The 23,401-nt window shown below is 32.7% G+C and overlaps 2 protein-coding genes across 3 annotated transcripts; both read right to left on the bottom strand.

The window, feature by feature from the left end:
• Positions 1–11,141: 11,141 nt before the first annotated feature.
• Positions 11,142–12,230, bottom strand: LOC120129807. Its single transcript, XM_039147217.1, has one exon. The coding sequence runs from the start codon at positions 12,075–12,077 to the stop codon at positions 11,142–11,144; it is 936 nt and encodes a 311-aa protein (XP_039003148.1). The 5' UTR covers positions 12,078–12,230.
• A 2,733-nt stretch (positions 12,231–14,963) lies between these two features.
• On the bottom strand, positions 14,964–17,290 carry LOC120129739. Of its 2 annotated transcripts, XM_039147169.1 has the most exons (4): positions 16,828–17,290; positions 15,832–16,248; positions 15,465–15,711; positions 14,964–15,372 (listed from the first exon to the last, which is right to left on the bottom strand). In XM_039147169.1, exons 2-4 carry the CDS (start codon positions 16,066–16,068, stop codon positions 15,335–15,337), a joined length of 522 nt encoding a protein of 173 aa, XP_039003100.1. In that variant the 5' UTR covers positions 16,069–16,248; positions 16,828–17,290; the 3' UTR covers positions 14,964–15,334. The 2 variants fall into 2 exon arrangements, with proteins under 2 accessions (XP_039003100.1, XP_039003101.1); XM_039147170.1 differs by lacking the exon at positions 16,828–17,290 and having other exon boundaries at positions 15,832–16,352.
• Positions 17,291–23,401: the final 6,111 nt, after the last annotated feature.

Here is a 23,401-nt window from a genome sequence, read left to right as displayed (position 1 = left end):
TACGTTTTATACAATAGAAATTATTTGGATTTTATTGGAAATGTCTAACTGAATTTTATTAGATTTTGTCAAAGTAAACGTTTTGAACGGACAATGTGACACCTCGGACTCGTATTCGGGTCGGGTACAGGTTGGGGGTGTTACAAATACTCCCTGTCATAGGCAGTTTTATTTTGCGGAAAATTTATCCCCAACAGCTCTAAAACTTCCCAACGGCTAGAAATGACCACAAACTCATTCCAACATATAAAAACAAGTCGAGGACACTTGAAGTAGGGTTAGAACACCTATCCAAGCAATCAAACATAAGAGAGGAGGTTTTCGTTCTTATTTTCCTTTCTCTTGTAAGTACTAGTGTTTTAGTGAGCCTAATTTTTGTAAACACGCTACATTGGAGAGGTTTTCTTGTTTACATATTTATTCTTTTTGTAAAGGGGATTGGTTCTAGCTTAGCCTTTGAAAATCTAGGGGGTTTTAAAAGTTATCTCTTTATCCTGGAAAAATAAAGAACAAATTAGTGAATTTGTTAGAAAATCCTAAGTGAAAAGCTTTGGTAGTGGATGTAGACTTGGTTGAGAAGTCGAACCACTATAAATCCTTGTGCAAATTATCTATCTCTTTTTACTCATTACTCCTTAAACTCAAAAAGCCAATTCACCCCCTCTTGGCAATATTTGGTTGTTCAATTGAGCTTCATCTGATTCCCAACAAAATAATTATAATATTATTTTGATAAGAATTATTTATGTTTGCTCTAATTTCAATGGGCTCCCTATTCTACTAAAGAAATGAGGATTTATATCCCACATCACTTGAGAGGCACATTAAAAGTCTAGATGGGGATGATCCCTCTACTATGTTATGCTATTATCGAGTGGTATCCTACTAATCGCGTGCTCTGCCAATTTGATTTTGTACATTCTATTCTGGAAGCTCTTGAGAATCTCGACGATTTACATATCATCGATAGACGGAGAAAAAAAGTAGTCAACTAGCTGCTGAAGGACATTAAGTGGGTAATGTTATGGAAGGATCGACGTGGGCATATTCCCCATACGGATCCTATTTATGTGGATCATTATTCAATTGTGGATGATTATTAAGAGTGGTTCAACACGAATGGGAAATCGTTCATACTTTCTGAGGAATCCCGATGAGTGAGCATTCATCGGCGTCGACAAAGACGTTCACCATCACAGCATCATCAACCCCCAACTCATATACGGAGAGCATGCACTTTCGGATCGTCCTCAGCTGTAGCACGAGAATTATCACAACAGCCACCGTCTACACTGATGTATATTTCGTAACCGTTTTAGATGGCACCGCAACCATTTCATATGCCACTGCAGTCGGGTCAGACGCCACCATTTCCATACCAAATACTGTCACCGTAGAGTTTTACGACCTCTCCTGGCGGATATTATACTTTCATGTTTGTAAATCCAACTTGGGGTTTATATAATGGTTATTTGGCGGGTGAAGGTTCACCACATACATATACATATTCGATGAAATTTTTCGCACCATCGATGTCAGTGTTTTCGTAGTTTTCACAGTTTTCTCTAAGCGGTGGGATAGTCAACCATAAACCTCAAGAGTTCTTATTCTATAGAGGTGCTACGTCGTCATTCTTCCCTCATCAACAAAATGTATATGCTCCTAATGATAATGATGATGATGATGAGAGTAACGAGGAAGAAATCCTTATCGACACAGACATTCACCGCCATGCGAAATACATTCAAGACGTAGACATCGATAGAGTTGTTTAGTTCGTCATGTTTTTATTTAGTTTTGTTTGTTTACCAACAATTGTAAAGTTTTTATTTAATTATGGATTTTTATTTATTTAGTTTGTTAATATTTTTATTATTTAATTGTTCAAATTGTCTTTATTATTTAGTTGTTTTTATTGTTTGAGTTGTATCGTTTTCTTATATTTAGTTTGTAATGTTTTTATTTAATTGAAATTAACTAAAAGTAAATAAAAATTAAATAATAGAAACTTAGATTTCATAAACAACTACTACATCATCACAACATCAATGGTTACTTGACGATAAAAGAGATAGGCATTTTTTGCTATTGTGTCTTAGGTTTCTACAATGCCCACATCGTTTGTTTTATCTGGACGTCTTCCGAATATCCATATCATAATGAATTCGAGTAGATTTTGGACAACCGGGCTCCTTCAATAAGGATGGATCTGGTACAATCAGAAGCTAATTCTGAACCTCATCAGGGTTTTTCTCATTACCTATGGGTGAACTCAAATTATGGCCCGTACATTGCACCATGGTCAGCTTCATACACGTGTGTTGGAGGTTCAGTGTGTACCGTATTTGTGGGAACTTCATCTACATCATCTTCATCAAAGTCTATGTTGAACTACAGTGATTATGGCTGAATGAATAGTTTAATCTCAGCATCATCCACACCTCACTCACGAAGATGTTCTTCTGGTGGAGATGAGGGTTCATCCACAATGTCGACATTTAGGTCGAACAAGCTGGTAGTTGAATGTCTTCCCCTTGAACTTGAAGGTATCTCTATATTGAGGTCGAAGAAGCTCGCAGTTGAATGCCTCCCCTTGAACTTGAAGGCATTGCGTCATATGGGTACTGCATAGATTACTGAGTCGAGGGAATCTCTATTTCAGGCCATAGAAATTGGCAGATAAATGCCTTTCCTTTGAATTGGAAGTGATGTTGCCATACGAATTGTTTGTGGAGCCACCTCGGTACAGATCGTAACAAGTTACTGATGAATGTCTCCTAATTGAACTTGATGGGATTGCACCATGATGTGGATTTCCCATTAACGAGTTAAACTCATTACTCATTACTTGAGTTGGGCTGTTAACTTGATCAACTTGTTGAGTCAGCCCATAGTGGGAGCATAATTACATACCACGAACAACACGCACTTCAAATATCATTTAAATATGTGTATCAGCGTCTGAATATTGATTCTGTGAATCAACAATCATAGCAACATTGTCATCGTTGGAGAGTTCGAATGTTGTATAAGTTAACAAAAATATTGCGGTTAGAAATCTTTACTGAAGTGAAGACAATCTTCTAATAGTTCCAACATGAACCTTCCTTGAAATTTTAGTTATCAGCTCCTCAAGAGTGATATTTCTCTTAAAGGATATTCTGATAGAATGATTTGATGCGAAGATGACATCCGTTTCATCTTCCCAAAATTCTCTATCATAGTAAACAATAGTTGAAATACGCGTCATTTTGAGAGTTTTAAAGATTGAAAGTCCTATATGTGCAAAAATAATAGTTGAAATATGCCTAATTAAATAAATAATATATGAACTAAGATATAAACTAATCCAAATAAATTTAAAAAATTTCACAATAATTTAAATAACATAATTTCATATTGTTACCGTATCGGCAAAATGTCTCGAGGTATTATCTTGCTTTCCAATTTTACATCCGCAAAAAATTATACAAAATATTAGTACAATAAAATTTGTTCAAATAATTAAATATAAAATAAATATAATATAATAAAAAATAATTTTACCTTATAAAAACAATAACAAAATTTACTTAGCTTGATAGAAGGAATTGATAGAAGCGATAATAAGCAAGTAATTTTGGTTTGGTGATGTTTGCATTTAGATGGGTTCTTATTAATGACGATCCATGCATTTCTTTACGTGGCGCCAGCTCGGACAGAATCCCTCGAAGGCGTGGATGGCAATCTGCGGTTTATTACTACCATGTCAGAAATGGTGCTAAATCGATAATATTAGGGGTGAGGGTGCATGACTTGTAATTATTGGTGGTACGGGTGATATTTCGCTAAATTAGGATTTAAGATGGAATTTCTATCTGTCTATAGGACCAAAGTTAACTTGTCTTTATAATGTTCTAGAGCCCAACTTGGACCCAGTTGCCTACTCTACATACGAGTAAGCAACCTCCTCTCCACTAAAATAATTGTTTATCTAAATTTAAAATAATTTTCAATTTAAAATGTTATTCTGATTAACCTAAAATTCTATATAAATTTATAATATTTTCGATTGCAAATTAAAAAATTACATTATAGTAATTTTAGAGTTTACAATTCAAAAGGTTATAACATTTTCGGTTACAACCGAAAATGGAGAAACGTTATATGTTAAACCTAAAAAGTTATACTCGTGATAACATTTTCAATTGCAATTGACTTATGTTGTTTTTAAATTTACAATAACGAATTGTATTTTTTTTTAATTTATATTTTAATTCATCAAAAAAAATTATAGTTTAATTCATCAAAAAAAAATTATTACTTCTACATATATGCTAATTGTTGAATTATATTTTATAATATTTTGACATAAAAAATCAAGGTAAAATGTTTTTAGACTTGATTGAATTTGTTCAAAGTTTTTAAAAATAATTCAAAGTCCATTAAACTAGAATTTGAGCACAAAATTGTTTTCTGGGTACGTAGTACTGATACTGTTATTACAGTATTGATACTACATGAACAATACTTATATTGTTCATGCGGTATCGATACCAAAGGTAAGAGAAATATCGATACTCTCTAGGTAGTATCAATACTACCAATTGTTTTCAAAATTGCTCAAATTCCAGAATGCAAAATAGGTACTGATACTCAAAGGGGTACCGATACTACTTTACATAGTTCGATACCATGAAGCATAGTATCGATATTAGTCAAGCCCAACGATCTTTAACGACTATTTTATTTAAATATTACAAAGGTAGTACTGATACTTATTAAAGGAGTATCGATACTCCCTGCCATAAGTAGTTTTATTTTGCAGAAAATTTATCCCCAACGGCTCCAAAACATCCCCAATGGCTATAAACGACCACAAACTCATTCTAACATATAAAAACAAGTTGAGGACACTTGAAGAAGGGTTAGAACACATATCCAAGCAATCAAACACAAGAGAAAAGCTTTTCATTCTTATTTTTCTTTCTCTTGTAAATATTAGTGTTTTGAGCTTATTGCAAATCTTTTAATTGTTTTCTTGTGAGCCTAATTTTTGTAAATACCTTCCTTTAAGAGGTTTTCTTGTTTACATCTTTTATTCCTTTTGTAAAGGGTATTGGTTCTAGCTTAGCCTTTGAAAAGCTAGGGAGTTGTAAATGTTATCTCTTTGTCCTAGAAAAAGAAAGAACAAATGTTGGGATAATGTAGAGGCTCAATTGACAACCGAAAAAGTAAAAAGGGATTTAATAGATAAAATTGAATTTAAGGAGTAAGGAGAATAAAAATATAAGGCAATTTGACACAAGGATTTAAAGTGGTTTGACTTATCAACCAATTCTACATCCACTACCTTAGCTCCTCACTAAGGATTTTCTAACAAATTCACTAATTTGTTATTTCTTTTTTAAGGATAAAGAGATAACTTTTACACTCCCTATCTTTTCAATTGGCTAAGATAGAACCAAAAACCTTTTACAAGGAAAAAGAATGTAAATAAATAAAACCTCTAAAAAGGAAGGTGTTTACAAATTAAAAGCTCACAAGAACAAAATATTTACAAGAGAATTGGAATTAAGAGTGAAAAGCTATTCTCTTGTGTTTGATTGCTTGGATAGATGTTCTAACCCTTCTTCAAGTGTCCTCAACTTGTATTTATGTGTTGGAATGTTGTTGTGGCCGTTTCTAGCCGTTGGAGGTGGTTTGGAGCCGTTGGGGATCAATTTTCGTACAAAATAAAGCTACCCAGACCAAGGGGTATCGGTAATCCTAAAGGGAGTATCAAAACTACCTTTATTATATTTAAATCAACTAGCAGTTATTAGCCGTTGGGGCCTGATGATATTGATACTATGCCATTGGTATCGATACTACTATACAGAGTAGTATCGGTACCCCTTTGGGTATCCGTACCATTTTTGCATTCTGGAATTTGAGCAAAGCTAGTAGTATCGATACTACCTAGTGAGTATCGATACTTCCCTTACATATGGTATTGATACCATATAAACAGTATTGGTACTTGTTCATTAGGTATCGATACTGTAAGAACAGTATCGGTACTACTTGTACATAAAATTATTTTGTACTAAATTCCAAGCTTTAAGGGATTTGAATTATTTTTGAAAACTTTGAACAAATTCAATTCAAGTCCAAAAACATTTTGCCTTAAATTGTTATATCAAAATATAGTTCAACAATCTCCCCCTTTTTGATATAACAAAACATTTGAAAATTTGTTTTTGGTAAAACTCCCCCTTAATAAAATATTTAATGAAAAAAATATCAATTGTTGGAAAATATATGAAAATGTTCAGCTCCCCCTTTTTCATTAAGAAATTGAATTTTTTTTTAAAACCATACTTCTCCCCTTTTTTGTTAGATCAAAAAGAATTCAACCTTAAAGTTCTAAAATAACATTAGAGAGTAAGTGATAAACTTGTCATTAAAAACATTTGAAAAATCAATGCTCCCCCTCAAAAAGTGCATTCCAAACAAAAATTGACTTTAAAAACTTGACACTTGAACAAAATTGAATTTTAACAAAGAATAGCAAGCATGTTATTAACACATGAAATTCAATATATTCGAGTCTAAAATACTTTATGTAATACCAATAATTGAAATTAAGTACATATGCATAAAGTTTTTCAAAAATATTATGCATTTGAAAATTTTTGATATCAATTGTTAGAGAGATATCTTTAACATTTAAAACACATGCACAAACATTTAAATTTAGGTCAGAAATTTAAAATTTGTACAAACAAAGCAGTTGAAAAGTTGATATCAATTGTTAGAGAGATATCATTTGCATTGAAAATCATTTTTGACCAAAATTCATTATGATGAACTAAAAATTATAAAAAAATCATTAAAACTTTAAAATGTTCATCATACACCTTTTTAACATACATGAGATGAAAAACATCAAATCATTTAAAAATCAAAACTCATGCATGCTTAAATCAAAAATGAGCAACTAAATAACCAAAATACAAGCATTAAGCTTAGAGGTTACTCATTCATTTTCAAGTGTGGCAAGAGCATCTCGATTTCTTCATTTTCATCACTATTGCTCCCACACACCTACAAGAGACATTTATTTAGATTTTGGTATCCAAATTGCTTTGGATCCTTGGATGTTAGTCTCAATGCCCCTTGTCCCCTTAGGAACCCATACTTGTCTAATTTTAAAATATTTTCTTTTCTTTATGGGACAAGTATGTTCCTTGTGACCATGATAATGACAATGTGAGCATTCTTTCATTACGGAACTAGATGAATTATTTAAAATGATTTCTTTTTCTTTTGTTAAGATTTCAAGCTTAACTTTTAAATCAAAACATTCTTTTTCAAAACTTTCAATTTTTTTTAAAAGCTCTAAATCCTTTTTCAAAATTTCATTTTGGTTTTCAAAATCTATTTTAGCTTTCAAAATAAAATCATTTTTATTTTGGAGTTCATGGTCTCAAACTCCGAAAATAATTCATCGTATGCATCTTGTAACTCATTAAAAGAATATGTATTTAATCCATTTGAGTTAGAAGATACCTCGGCTCTTCACGAGCCTTTAAGGACACCACCTTTGTTGGTTCTTCTTTCTTGTTTCCATGAAGCTTTTCGAGCTTATTCCAAAGCTCATTGGCACTAGAACAAGAAGAAATTCCTTCATTTACTTCGGGACCGAATGCACAAAACAACATGTGCATGGTCTTGGTATTAAGTTGAGTTTTCTTTCGTTCTTAGGCACTCCACTCATTCTTCTTCTTCTTGGGAGAATAGTAGTCGTTCTCGATCATCCCCCATGCATCAAGATCATTGGATTGGATAAATAGATTCATTAACTTCTTTCAATGACGGTAGTTGGCTCAATTAAAGTATGGAGGCTTATTGATCAGTTGAGAGTCTTCCATGTGGAATGAATTGGAGGTAGAAGTCATCTTCTTGGTTATGTCAGGAATTGGTAGAGTTTATTCTATGAACATCTCAAGGTAGTTAAACTTTCTAACAAGTTAGGCTCTGATACCAATTGCTAAGATAATGAAGAGGCTCAATTGACAACAAAAAAAGTGCAAAGAAGGGGTTTTAATAGATAAAATTGAATTTAGGGAGTAAAGAGAATAAAAAGATAAGATAATTTGGCATAAGGATTTAAAGTGGTTCGACTTATCAACCAAGTCTACATCCACTACCTTAGCTCCTCACTAAGGATTTTCTAACAAATTCACTAATTTGTTCTTTCTTTTTCAAGGATAAAGAGATAACATTTACACTCCCTATCTTTTTAATTGGCTAAGATAGAACTAAAAACCTTTTACAAGGAAAATGAATGTAAACAAATAAAACTTCTAAAAAGGAAGGTGTTTACAAATTAAATCTCAAAAGAACAAAATATTTACAAGAGAATTAGAATAAAGAGTGAAAAGCTCTTCTCTTGTGTCTGATTGTTTGGATAGGTGTTCTAACCCTTCTTCAAGTGTCATCAATTTGTATTTATGTGTTGGAATGTTGTTGTGGTCATTTCTAGCCATTGTATGTGGTTTGGAGTCATTAAGGATCAATTTTCATACAAAATAAAGCTGCCAAGACCAAGGGTTATCGGTACTCCTAAAGGGAGTATCGGTACTACCTTTGTTATATTTAAATCAACTAGCCGTTGGGGCCTGATGATATCGATACTATACCTATGGTATCGATACTACTATATAGAGTAGTATCGGTACCCCTTTGGGTATCCGTACCATTTTTTCATTCTGGAATTTGAGCAAAGCTGGTAGTATCGATACTACCTAGTGAGTATCGATACTTCCCTTACCTATGGTATCGATACCATATGAACAATATCGGAACTTGTTCATTAGGTATCGATACTGTAAGAACATTATTGGTACTACTTGTACAGAAAATTGTTTTGTGCTTAATTCCATGCTTTAAGGACTTTGAATTATTTTTTAAAACATTAAAAACTTTGAACAAATTGAATTCAAGTCCAAAAACATTTTTCCTTTAATTGTTATAGCAAAATATAGTTCAACAACAAATTAGTGAATTTGTTAGAAAATTCTAAGTGGGGAGCTTAGGTAGTGGATGTAGACTTGGTTGAGAAGTCGAACCACTATAAATCATTGTGCAAATTGTTTTATCTTTCTACTCCTTACTCGTTAAACTCAAAAAGCCAATTCACCCCCTCTTGACAATTTATTCGATTGTTCATTTGAGCTTCACTAAATCCCAACACTAACTTACCCAAATATATCATTTCTTAATATTAAACATCAAAATAACATAAATTCATTAAACAATTTTAGTGGATAGATGAAGTGTTGTTCTCTCTAGAGGTATATATTGAAATTTTCAAGTGCTTAAACATAGTCTTCGGACATGCATTCATTGATTGAGTAAAGACAAAGACTACACATGTGTGACAATACTATCGTTTGACTCGTGCTAACATGTGTCTTCGACATATAATGTATGCATCTTCTTTTTGGGTAAAATTTATATAATTTTTCTATTAATTTTTTTTTATTTTGGTCCTTGACAACCCAAGTACTATTTAAAATATAAGGTAAAGTATAAAAATAGTTCATGAACTTTTAAAATGCTTGCATTTTGGTCACTCGGCTTTTGAAACTTGCAATACAGTAATCAGACTTTTAGTTCGTTTTCATTTTTGTCCCTTTTGTTACCTCTGTTAATTTTTCGTTGACGTGACAGTTAACCTCCCATCAACTCTCTTCTGTTTTTTCTTCTTACTCTTTTTCTTCTGAAAACCCTAACATCCAAAAAAATCAAAAACCCAAAAATCGTAATCCCATTAAAAAACATAACCTCCACAAAATCAAAAACTAAAAAATCATAACCCCACAAAATGATTCTATTATTTTTGGTTACATAGCTCAAGAAGCTCCTCAAGGAAAGTTTTTAGAGACTTGGGTTGAACAACTAAAAAGTTCTGGCTTTTAGCTTGCTGATTAGAGTGATTAAAATAATAATAAAAACTATTATGTCAAAAAATTATTAATAAAATAAATTATATTAAAATAAGAGCAATTCGAAAGTTGAGTAACTAATTGAAGATTTTTAAATTTTAGTACTAAAATAGGAATGAGAATATAGTTGAGTGATAAATGATGTAATTTACCCATAAGAATGTAGTGTTGTTAAATATTTCTTAACGGCGAGGTATTAAAATAAACAAAAATTAAATGTTAGGTATGACTTTGAAAAAAAATTAAAAGTTTAGGTATTAAATTGAATCAAATTTAATAGTTTAGGTATTAAGCGTACAATTTACTCTAATTCTTTTTAATCATTGACAACGCACATAAGTTATTTGAACACATAACTTCTTGAAAAAAGCAACATTTCTTTTACTCAAAATCCCTTGATGGTTTCAAAAATATTTTAAAAAATTCAAAATAAAACTATTAATTTAATATAATCTATAATCCATAAAAACAACTAAGTAATATTTATTTTATGTTTTAAAAAAAATTGATATCTAAAAAGTAATTTTATCATAATTTTAGTGACATTTTAAACTTCACCTAATATATATTTGTATCTAAACCTCACTGGTATTCAATTAAGAAAAAAGACAGCGGCCATAAACATTGCATCAGCTTCTACCAAATATGTATAAAAGATAGTCAGAGTATCCCAAGATGGATAATTACAAATCCAACTACCATTTCTTATTTTTATGTGAAATAAAAAAACACAACTTAACTAAACTTTGTCTCTGGTGCATAGGAATAATGTCAAAATTAGTTTGACGTTTATTAAATAAATATTTTATTTCCTTTTTTATTTTAATATAAAAAAATTCTTAATATTTGATAAAATAATTATTTTATATTGTAACCTTGAATATTTTATTTTAAATTTTAAAAATTTATATCTTAAAATATTAATTGTATGTTAATTAATGATATTGACTCAAAATAAAATACTAGGAATTAAAATACACTAAAAATAATGAACTAAAATGATCGTTAGAAACTATTTTTGATATTATGGCATGGGTATATTATTACGTAAGATCTGTAGAGATTTTCTCTTCCAGCTCCGACCATGATTTTGACATAACCAAACGAACAAAAAAAAATTACATGAAACCAAAAAATATTCAGAAGATGAAAGATGGTTAAAATGAATCACGTTAAATCCAAATTTCTCTTCTTCCACAAACTCATCTCAGGATTTAGTCTTTCACCTGTTCTCGCCGGTTCTGATTTGCATCTTGTGAGGATTACAGGCCCTGTTTTCATCTCTTTATTCTGTTCCGATTTTTCTGTACTTTTCTCTCCAGAACCCTCGAGAAAATCTGGGTTTTCTTCGGTTCTTGCATCCATTCGGGTCTCCGGATCCGAGTCTCTGCAAATGGATTCTGTTTTCGAACTGGGATTATCTTCTTCTTCGTCTTCAAATCCTCCGTTTTCTAGCTTTGTTTCCTCTGTTTCTTCGTCATTTTTGTGTTGGTTAGCTAATGGCGATCCCCAGAATCTACAAGCTAGAGAAGAAGATCTGTAGGGAGCAGATCGACAACGTGTTAAAATCAATGCATTTTTGGGTGGCGATGAACACGAAGAAGATACGAAAATCTTAGCTTCCTTTTCATCTTCGTTCTTTTCTTCTTCTTCTTGTCGAATGGAATCCTCAATCCCAAATTTCGATGAATCTTCAGTATTTCTTGGATTCCTACACCACCCCATCTGAAAAAAGGTCCCCCATTTCTTCCAAGAGCATCGAAAAGCAAGCTTGACCTTCACTTTCCCGAGTAAATGACGACAAAACAGGGCATTTCTGAACCATTTACAGCGGCGGCCTCGGCTATGGCGACGGGTCGAACCTCCGGGTTTCGCACCGGTTTGTTTGGAGCGTTTAACCCGAACCTGACCCATGCAAGTAACCTTAGGCGAAGAAGGCTCCTGGGTTTCAATGGCGGTGTTTTTTTTTCTAACGAACATTGGGCTCGTACGTGACTTTCCCCTGCTTTTACTCCCAACATTGCTTCTCAAAAATCTCATCAATGGCGGCGGATACTTCTCAGCCCGACCAGGACTCGATATGGGTTTCGACAATACCTTCATTTTCTACAAAAAGAGAACCCCTTTTCTTCGCGAGATGTTGTCTGAATGAAGGTTTTGGAGTGTGGAGAATGAAAAGATTTAGTACTTTGGTTGTTTGTCTTCCTCTAAAAAGCATGTGGCTGGTTTTGCGTGTAAGAATTCTGGGGATGATTCAGCTCAACTGGTAAGAGAACTGAAACACAGTAACATACAGCGGTCACCTCACCTTCCTTGTTTGTTTTTCTCATTTACATTTTTTAAAACAAGAAATCTTTGCACGGATGGGTGAAATCCTTTGAAATATAATGGGGTAACTTACAAATCTAACATCTTAATTATCATTTTTATTCTGATTTAGTCATCAAACTATTATTTTTTTAAAAAGGTCTAGCGTACATTTTAGTTTTATTTTTTTCATTTATTGTTAAAAAATTAAGACAAAAAGACATTAGATGTCTATGTACTTTTAGAAAAAAACTAATGTGACCATTATATTATTTTTTCTTTCAAAGTGATCCTCTAAATCAAAAAATAAATTCAATATGATCATTTGATTAATGTTTTTTGTCGTTAATCGTTATAGTACTGGAGGTCCAGTTTATAGTACTGACATGATAATTTATCTGTCATGTTTAAATTATCAATTTAATTAATTTGTCATATCATCTGTCATGTTAATATGTCACCCTAGATTGTCATGTCAGCATCATAGATTGTCATGTACCGTGAATTGTCAAATCAATATTGTAATGGTCAACGACAGAAAAAATGTCGATTAAACGATCATATTAGGTTTATTTTATGAGTTGGAGGGATATATTGAAAGATAAAATAATACGAATGTCACATTAATTTTTTAAAATACAGAGACATGATATATTTTTATCAAAAATTAATAAATTGACATGACATTTTATAATAATTTAATAATAAAATATATTATCTTATGATGATCTTATAGTTAATTTATGATGGTTTGAAGTAAAATGAAACAAAAATATAATATAAGTATAATTTTTAAAAAAAATTGGATGATTAAATTAAAATAAAATTGATAGTTGAAATATTAAATGTGTAGTTTACCCAATATAATAGTATATATTTTCCTTTTGTAGTGGTGTAGCTTGTAGGGTTGTGTTTAGCTTAGAGTCATTATTTTACTGGACAGAACAACCCGTAAAAAAAGGGTTCATCTGAAAGTGGAGTTAATAAGGACCGGTTATAACCGTTGGATGTTGATTCAGAGCAGTAAAGAGTTAGGGTAACGTTTGGAAGAAAAATGGGTTTTTAAACAGGATAAGGTGAGGGGTGGGGGGGGGTGGAGAGGGGTGTTGTTTGTCCATTCAGTTCAGTCACACAAAGCATTCATGATTGGATGGTGATTGATTGATGAAAAGGTAATTACAATACAAGTTGAAATTTGCAGTAAATTTTTGTTTTTTTTACTTCCATGGGCAAAAAAGAGAAGCTGACAAGGTTAAACACTGTAGATTGTAAATTTGTACAGTAAATTGTTGAATGAATCAGTGATCATCTGATCACTATTAGATCCATAGCTCTAACATGGTAACAGAACACATACTCTTTACTATCAACCATCAACATATACAAGTTTTTTAATTAATTATTGATATATAATTTACCAATTAATTCAGATCGAGTGTTAAAAGAGACAAGATCAATCCTCCTACTTAACCTAATTTGTTTCATCGTAAATATCAAAATTTGAATCTTTAATTTTACTTAAAAAATCTAATATCTCATCCTATTAAATAAATTGATGGTTAATTATACAGATTATTTTAATTAGCCTAAATTATATCTCTTTTGAATATTAATTGTGTAAATATGTTTAACTAAAATAAATATTTAATATTTTAAATTTGTTATTTTAAAGTCAATTCTATCATAAATATTAGTCTCTCCGTTCTATATTTTGTATTTATATTAACTATACATATAATTTTAATTTTAAAAAATATATTTCTTTAAGAGAAATGATAAAACTATTCCTAAAAAATATTGATAGATATGAAATATTTATTTTGATAGTGTAAAGAGTAGAACATTTAAGAATAAAAAGAAACATAAATATTGTTGTTTGTTGACTTTTAAATCATTCCAAAATAAGACATGAATTTCATTTATATAATTTTAAATTTATTTAAAAAATTTAAAATTTTTTTTTAAAAAAAACTAATTCCTTACCATGGTCCTAATTTTTTAAATTCCAAATAAACAAATTCCTAATCTCTAATGTATTCTCTTCATCAATTGTTACCAACTTACCATTATTGCTGAACCCACTCATTGGATCCCACTGTCAGTCATTCTCATTATTGTCATCTAAATCCCAAAATTTAATTTAAAAATCAATGTTTTAGAAATTTGAGAAATACAATTTTATGAATTTTAAGTGTTTTATAAAAATATAAAAGATAAATTTATAAAAAATTTATAAATGTTATATTTTAAAAGAAATACAAATTAAAATCAAATGTCAAACACTAATTAATTGATTAATTTTTTAATAAAATACAACAACAGCAACAACAACAACAAAAAAGACTGACACCAACATCAATTGAAAGAAAATTTAGACATTTAAATTAACAAGAGGTATAAGTCTAACACTTGGTTTTTAGCTAAGCCTAAAGCTAGACAAATATCTAACATTTTTTTGAAGGATTTTTACTGTGAAACTTGATCTTTTTCTATTAATGTATAGAAAAGCAGTCAACTTAGAATGAGTAAAAAACGAGACTTTTAAGTGAATCAATCATACTCTTTTATAGAAAATCATAAAGTTCACCATCTTCCTTTGTAGGCTCTTGGAAATCATGGCCTTCTAATTCTTGTTTTTATCTGCCTCTTCAATGCGCCTGATAATGTGAAATGATTTCATCATTTAAAATAAAAAAATATCAGGTAAAACAAACAAGTAATGTGGTCATCATCTTCAATGGCTCCACCAATCTTATATCTACCTCTCCACCAACACTTGAATGGTCGTGATTGTAATTTCCTTTCCCAACAAGAGAACAAAAAAGTCAACTAGGGTTTCCTCTTATGCACTCAAAGAAAAGTACAACTAAATATAATCGGACACTGTAATATTTAAGGGTCCATTAAGCTTGATTTTCACAATGGTGGTGACCTACGTACACTATGAGAGTCATGCAAATATCAGTTGGGGACTTAAAACTCCATGTGTCTTTTCGTGCCGACCAATGATTTCATCGTCTCAGGTCCTATTTTAGTAGGCCAATCCTGATCCTTCATACATTCTTGATCCCTAGTGCCTTGGTGTCATCATCTGAGAATTATTGCATTGGTTTGAAGGATGAGACAGTATGTTATTCCGGAGACAACAATAAATCAGGCACATGAATGTGATCTCTGTCTTACCCGGAACGGTCGATAGGGAGAAGTTAGTCAGGCATCTAACACAATCCTTTAGTGCTTGGAGTTCGGCTTCCTTCTTGCAGAGTTTGGATTGAGCTGAATTCAATTCGGATTCTAGCTCCTCGATTTGGTTTTCCTGCTGCTCGATTAAAAGATGGCACAATTTCTGATCTAGTTCAGACGGCAATACTCCCTGGTATGAATCGAACCCCTCCGTCGGCTCACGCTGACTTTTGGCTGAAGCTCTGGTCTGCAAAAGCATTTTTTGGTCGGTAGCAAAAATAATGTGACTAAAGGATGATAAACCAGTAAAGAAGGCAAACATTTGTATGCCAAGTAATTAAAAGGAAAGGTACTTGAAAAATTCAACCTCGCTCAATTTTTGCAGTTCAAACTCGAGCTCCACCTCTAGTTGATCCATTTCCATCACCTCTGATTCCGGTTCAGGCTCTTCAGTGAGAACACTACTAGCATATTCAAGGTCATCGATTACCTGGAGACTGCAGTCTTTGATCTCATTGTGGTCTAAGTTCCTGGTACCAAACTTCTCAAGCAGTAACTGCGAATCCTTGCCACTAAACCTCTTTGAACCTGGAGCAACTTCCATTTGCAGAATTTGAAGCTCGTAGATCGCTCGATGATTTTCTTTTACATAGCTTAGTTTTTAACTCCTGGACCACTCTTGCAGTCTCATCCATGATCGAGTTGAGTCTATCGATCTCAGCCCTCCCAGTCGACATCATGTACATCATACCAAAGCCAAGTCCCCAATGAAATACAGAGCTGTCTTAGGAGTTAAATACAAAGTAAATCGAGATGTCGAACTCAGAGCGCTAAACATGTTTAAAGTACAATTGACACTAACGCTATGCAAACTAACAAAGTCAATAGGCATGTTTGAAGCTAATAGTTAGTGAACTAGCACCGGGGCTGGTGATATTCAGTGAACTAGCACCGGGGCTGGTGATATTCCGATGATAGTTTGACCGAAAACGAAGATAAATGTTTTCCGTGAAACGGCGAATATAGCAGTCCAATGTACACATAAAATGTAAGTGGAAATGCATCGGTATATCTTGACAAACAAACATTGAACTTTATACAATCTTTATTAAAACTACAACCGTTCATAACTTTCTATTACATCAATTATAAAGTGAGGAATTTCTTTACCAAAAGAACAATCTTTTAATCACATATTCACAATGAAATTTATGTTACAAATGCAATGAATCTCAAAGAATGCACAAACAAAAATGTCAAATTCTAACTTTTCCGGGCCTAATTGAAGAAACAAAAGAACAAGTCCAGAATTTTCTCAACAGGAGTTTGTGAAAAAAAGATCATAATATGAACAGGATCATACCTTTAGGAGGGAATGACCCACACTGATAAGCCACATTTTTAGCATCTCTCTTCTTCAAGCAAACGTAAACCTTCTTTCTATTCACCTCCACGCCACCACCGCCGCCGCCAGTTGATCTCTTCTCAGTCTTGTTCAAGACAACCTTTTTCTTCAACTTCATATAATTGGTTTTAACCCCAGATTTTCCAGCAGAGTCTGAACTGGAAAATCTAAAGATCTCGCCTTGCTTCTGTTTTTCCTCACAATTGCTCTCAAACCCAGATTCCAAAAACCCCATTTTGGAGTCGAAGATCTTGTTTTTCTTGATCAAGATTGGCGTTCGATGAATCTGGAGAAATGGGGTCATTGGGAAAGGGTTTAAAGAGGTGTTTAGCAAGGAATCCGGTGGATCCTGCAACAGCAGCGCCCAAGACAAGCTGCCAAATTGGAGATCAAAGAGCCAATAAAGTGACGATTTTTGGTTTTACAGTGCGAAATTGAAGCGTTCTGAGAGATGGAGACAGGTAGGTGGTAGTGTTAAGTGACAATTTGCGAACTTTCTCAAGTTTCGGACACAATTTTCCCGCTCTGCCCCATTTTTCCCCAGTTTTGTTAGTAAAATACATCATTACTCACTAAACGTTACTCTTTCTCCTATTTTACTCACTTTAATCTCAATTTTTTTAATTTACTCATTACCCTTTCAAATTATTTCTATTTTAATCACTCTGAATTAATTTATTATTATTCTCATATAACGTGATATTTTTTATTATTTAATATAAACATAATATAAAATAAAAAAATAAAAAACTAGAAGGTGGCCAAACACCATTGCTAACTGTCGTTAACCACTGTTGATGGTGGTTGTTTGGTCCCAAATTTCATGAATCAGTTTGCCTCGGCCCTTTGAGTCTAAATCTGGTAATTGTTTCATCGGAAAATATGCCAAAGTCCATGAATCTCGACTTCAACATTTGAGCTTCTTCACTTTCAATCTCCAATTTGTGGACTTCAAAGTAAGTTCTGATAAAATAGAGGTCAGATTCAGACTTAAGGTGTTGAAGAGAAACAACCCATTAAATTTAGGATCAAATGTCCATCGTCTACGGCAATCGATGGCGGCCGACAGTGGCATTCAACCGTATTTTGTTTTTATTTTATATTATTTTTATATTAAAAAATAACATACGGAAATAATAATAAAATAATTCAAAGTGATCAAAATAAGAGTACTTCAAAATTTCAATAAGTAAATTAAAAAATATATATAATGAGTAAAATAAGAAAGATTGTAAAATTAAGTAAAAAATGATATAATTTACCCATGTTCTAATCTACCTACCGGTTCTTAATGTTGTTTTTCAATTTCAAAATTTCGGAAATGTAAAACATATTTGGTAAATAATGCCATCTAAATATATAAGTAAATTGTTATATATTTAATGGCCAAATTTACTGCCATCTAAATGGTATTATACTTAATGCAATATCAAAGAATGTATTAAGAATATGGATTAAATATACAAAAGATGTTCAAGTTATGCCTAACATTTATTTTATTTTAATTTGTTGTTTAATGTTTTATTATGTGATTTAAAATGAGTTCAACCGTGATGAATCGTTAAGTTTAAATGTTAATCTATTAAAAATATCACGTGACATATTTTATAATACTAAAAAAATGATATTACCCACACACACCTACTAATTTCAAAAACCTCCTCCTTCAATACCACTATGATGACTACAATGCACAACAACAAACAGAAACCGCCGTCGATGCCATTTCCATATACCTCCAACACCTCTGCGACAACTACTGTCTCAAAAAAAATGTCATCTGATATATTTTTTAATATTAAAAAATAAGAAATTAACTAAAATAAACCCCTGCCCCCCACATCTTCAATGAGCTTCGCATTCGTCGCTTGATCGGAACACTGAGGGAACGCCACCGCCGGCACGCCGACGACCAAGCTCTCCAATGTCGAGCTCCACCCGCAATGAGTCACAAAGCAACCCAATGATTAATGAGACAAAACTTCCTTGTGAACACACAGGGACTATCATCCCTGACTTCTCTAATTCTTCTCTGCAACTCAGTTTATCTTGTTCAGTTTCTTCTTCTTCTCTAGCTTTCTGGTTTTTCACCACCCACGAAAATGGTCGCCTACTGGATATCAAAGCTTGAGCGATTTCCTCCATTAGTTGCCTTGCTAAAAAGCAGCGATGCTCCCGAAAAATACGTAAATGACACTTGATTTTGATTTTGAGTTTAGCCATTGTGTTAAATATGGAAGAAACTATGAAATAATAACAGCAGAAAAATGTAAACAACTTCAATGTATTCATCATATTTTGTACACAAGTATATGAAACTATTTAAAGACTTCAAAGAGAGGATCTAGCTGCTGCAAAGTTGGTTACAACCGATTACAACCAATTAACCATCTAACCTTTGATACTTAACTACTTAACTAATTCTGGTTTAACATTCACCCTGCTTCTTACAAACTTCTTTAAGCTAAAAAATACACAGCTTGTTCCTGAACAACTCAAACTTGATCAAAGGAAGAGGTTTTGTTAGGATATATGTAACTTGACTATGAGTTGGAACATAGTTGATTTGAACTTCATATGCTGCCACGTTTTCTCGTACAAAATGCAAGTCTAGCTCGATATACTTACTTTTTACATGTAATATAGGGTTTGCAGCCATAATTAATGCACTGATATTATCACACCACACCTTAGGTTCTTCAGGCAGTGCAATCTCTATTTCATGCAACACAACCTTTATCCATACAACTTCAGACGTGGCATCTGCAAGACTCCTGTAATCAGCTTCTGCAATAGACCTGGACACTGCATGTTGTTTTTTCGAACTCCATGCCAACAGATGGTTTCCATTGTAAACACAGTACCCCAAAATTGACCTTCTGTCATCAACATCTCCACCCCAATCATAGTCTAAAAAAGCATTAAACACTATCAGTTTATGTGCTTGAGCTGAAAAACAAAGTCCATTTTCTAGTGTCCCTCATAAATACCTTAAGATATGCTTAACAGTAAGCTAATGTACTTCAGTGGGCTCTTGCAAAAACTGTGCAGCTTTATTAACTGTAAACGAAATGTCTGGCCTCGTATGACAAATATATTGCAATGCCCCAACTACACTCCTATACTGCTTAGTACTTCTCCATCATTCTTACTAAGCTTGGTTGTGGTTTCCATGGGAGTGGAGGCTGAATTCACATCCAACATTTGATTCTTTTGTAGCAACTCATTGACAAATTTCTTTTGACTAAGAAATAAGCCACTACCTGACCTATGCACTTCTATACCAAGAAAATACTTAAGCTGTCCAAGATCCTTTAAGGAGAACTTTTCATGCAATACATGAATTATTTGGTCAATTTTCAGCTCAGAACTCCCTATGATGAGAATGTCATCCATATATACAACCATATATACCACTCCATGTTCCCCTTGGCGAATGAACAATGAAGAATTTGCTCTTGAAGAATTAAACCCCAAGTTAAGCAAGAATTCTCTCAACTTAAGAAACCAATTCCTTGGAGCTTGTCTTAGCCCATACAATGCCTTTTTTAACTTGCACACCAAGACAACTCCATTAGTGGATTATTCTTCAAAGCCTAGAATATGTTGCATGTAGACATCCTCACTTAAGTCATCTTTTAGAAAGGAATTATTCACATCCATCTGCCTTATTTTCCATTGACATGAAACAACCAATGAGACCAATATGTTGACTGTAAAGAAACGAACCACATGATTAAATGCATCCATAAAATTATAGCCTGGTATCTGAGAGTACCCCTTGGCAACCAGTCTAGCTTTCAACATTTCTATTGATCCATCATCATTTTTCTTCACCTTGAAGAGCCATTTGCAACCAATGGCTTTTCTTCCAGCATGCTTCTCCATAATATCTCATGTGTTATTACTGAGAAGTGCATTGTATACAGCCATAACAACCATCACTCAGTCATCATCTTTGAGTGCAACATTATTATCTCCAGGCACATCTTTGCATTGAATGGAGAAAATTTTTGGCTTAAAGATCTCATGCTTACTTCGAGTGATCATAGCATGAGTATTTCTCATTATAGTACCCTGAGTATTTTTTTTATTTTGAATTTGCTCACCAGAAATAGATTGTTTAGGATCAGGAGAAACATCACCAACAAATTCAATACCATGTGAAGCACCATCAGCCTCACCAGTAGATTCAAGCTCAGGAGAACTGTAAGCATTATCATTTACATTATTAGTTGTTTGCTCTACAGAATGCACATTTTGTTCATTACCTGTGCCTGTAGGTAGAGCAGCATTACTTGCCTCTAGGCTTTGATCAGTATTGCCATTTTATCTTTGCACAGACCTGTCATATTGTTGTTGACTAAAAAGAACTGGTATGGCTCTTGATCGAACCACCTCATTAGCATCTCTTGTATAGAATGCTGCTTTGTGAGCAAAAGGAAAGACACTCTCATTAAACACCACACTTCTTGATACATAGATTCTGCCATTTTCATCCATGCACTGATAGTCATGATGCATTGGAGAATATCCCAGGAATAAACATGCCTTGGATCAAAAATCCAATTTATGTGTACTAAACACCCTAAGATGAGGAAAACACTGACATCAAATTTTTTTTAAAAAAAACTATAGTTAGGAGGCTTACCATACATCTTTTGATAATGAGAGATATTGTTGAATTAATCGATTGACAGAATCGGCCAAGAGGGGGTGAATTGGCAATTAAAAAGTCGGTGGAAGCTTTTGCAGAAAATTGAAAAGAAGTTGCACAGCGATTTAGAGTGGTTCGACTTTCTCAACCAAAGTCTACGTCCACTACCTTAGCTATCCACACTAAGGATTTTCCAAAAAAAAATCACTAATTTGTTCTTTCTTTTGAGGCCAAAGAGATAACCTTACAACTCCCTCAAGAATATACCCCAATTCTTGAGAACACTCTTTCTCAAAGAGAAATACACAAATTTGCAAACTTACAAGGAAAAACCTCACAAGCTAGATTGTTTGCACAATTCTAGAACAAAGAAAAGAACACTCAAGAATGAATACAATTGAGTACAAGTAGTGTTCTTGAAAGCAAAATGAATATTGACTGAAAAATAGGCTTGAAGTGCTCAAACAATGAGTTTGATACTTTATCTTTGATTCTCACTTGATTCTTGTTTCTTGTTATTTCTTGTTGTTGATCAATGGCTTCTAAGATTGTTTAAATACTCCTTCAAATGATTCTGAATGTTGGGGATGATTAGTGGAGTCAATAGAGTCTTTTAAGTGTGAAAACAATTAATTAAATCAGTTGGGAGCGTCAGTGCATCGATGCATACCCAAGGTGCATCGGTGCATCAAGTGTAAAATTCAAAAAATTTGACCGTTGGACCCTTAGTGTATTGGTTCACTAAGAGTGCATCGATTCATAAAATGCATTCGATGTTTCAAAATAGCCTGAGTGCATCGATGCATGGCTGGTGCATCAATGCATTAAATGCATTCGATGTTTTCATAAAACCCTGAGTGCATCAATGCATGGTATGTGCATCGATGCATGAAATGCATTCGATGTTCAATTTATTCCATGGTGCATCGATGCATCACTTTAAAAATTGATTTTAGGCTTGATTTTGGTTCAAAATACTTTATGAAAATTATTTCAAAAATATATAAAGTATAAAACACAATTTTACACATTTGGTAAGATTTGAAAGTGATCTTGAAAGACTTGGAGTAATAATTTGATATTCGAGTAATTAAATCGAATATACTTAGAAAATCATTTATAAAATCTTAAAATTCATTTATACTTAATTTGTTATATCGAAACATCAAAATGTTTTCAACAATCTCCCCCTTTTTGATATAACAAAACATTTGTGTAATTTTAAGATTTGTTTAAGAAAATTATTTTTGAAATCTATTTTTAAAAATTGCTCCCCCTTACTATAACATTTTTCTCCCCCTTTTTGTTAAATCAAAAAGACTCTAAAACGTTATTAAACAAGGTTTGAAAAATATACGCCAATTGAGTTATTATTTTAACATTTAAGTTGCTAAGATCACAATCAAAAGAGAGATTAGCCATTAGTTTTCATAAACAATATTCATAAACATGTAAACGATAATTGGTCATATATGTCTAATGATGCAAAAATTAATAAACATTAAGCTCAAATTGAACGTTAAAACCAAACCAAATATAGATAATAAGCTTAAATATCCAAACATATAAATCATAAATCCAAACAAACGTCAAACTAAAGTAAACAATCCTAAAGCATTCAAAATGTTTTAACAATTAAAGTTCTAAGTTGTTCCAAAACAAAACAAAGTCTACTCGTCTATTGAAGGATCGGGAGGAGGAGGAGGAAATCGTGCTTGCATCTCAAGAGTAAGAGCATCCATACGTGCAAGCATCTCCCTTTGAAACTCCATGTGTCGAGCTTCCAAAGTGTCTAAGCGATGATTTACCGCTTCGTGAGTAGCAGTCAAGTGGGATTCGATGGAAGCATACCGTAGATCAAATGTCTCCAAAAAC

This window comes from Hibiscus syriacus, unplaced genomic scaffold (genome assembly GCF_006381635.1).
Source record: "Hibiscus syriacus cultivar Baekdansim isolate YM2019G1 unplaced genomic scaffold, ASM638163v2 tig00110503_pilon, whole genome shotgun sequence".
Classification (NCBI taxonomy): domain Eukaryota; kingdom Viridiplantae; phylum Streptophyta; class Magnoliopsida; order Malvales; family Malvaceae; genus Hibiscus; species Hibiscus syriacus.
The sequence above is the reverse complement of the archived record's forward strand: the minus strand, read 5'-3'. Positions and strand labels throughout refer to the sequence as shown.

Coding starts and splice junctions, on each gene's coding strand:
- LOC120129807 (XM_039147217.1), bottom strand. CDS start 12,077: ATGAAGGTATTGTCGAAACCCATATCGAGTCCTGGTCGGGCTGAGAAG.
- LOC120129739 (XM_039147169.1), bottom strand. CDS start 16,068: ATGGAAGTTGCTCCAGGTTCAAAGAGGTTTAGTGGCAAGGATTCGCAG. Junction 15,712..15,831: donor AACTGCAAAAATTGAGCGAG/GTTGAATTTTTC, acceptor ATGCTTTTGCAG/ACCAGAGCTTCAGCCAAAAG. Junction 15,373..15,464: donor CTCCCTATCGACCGTTCCGG/GTAAGACAGAGA, acceptor AATAATTCTCAG/ATGATGACACCAAGGCACTA.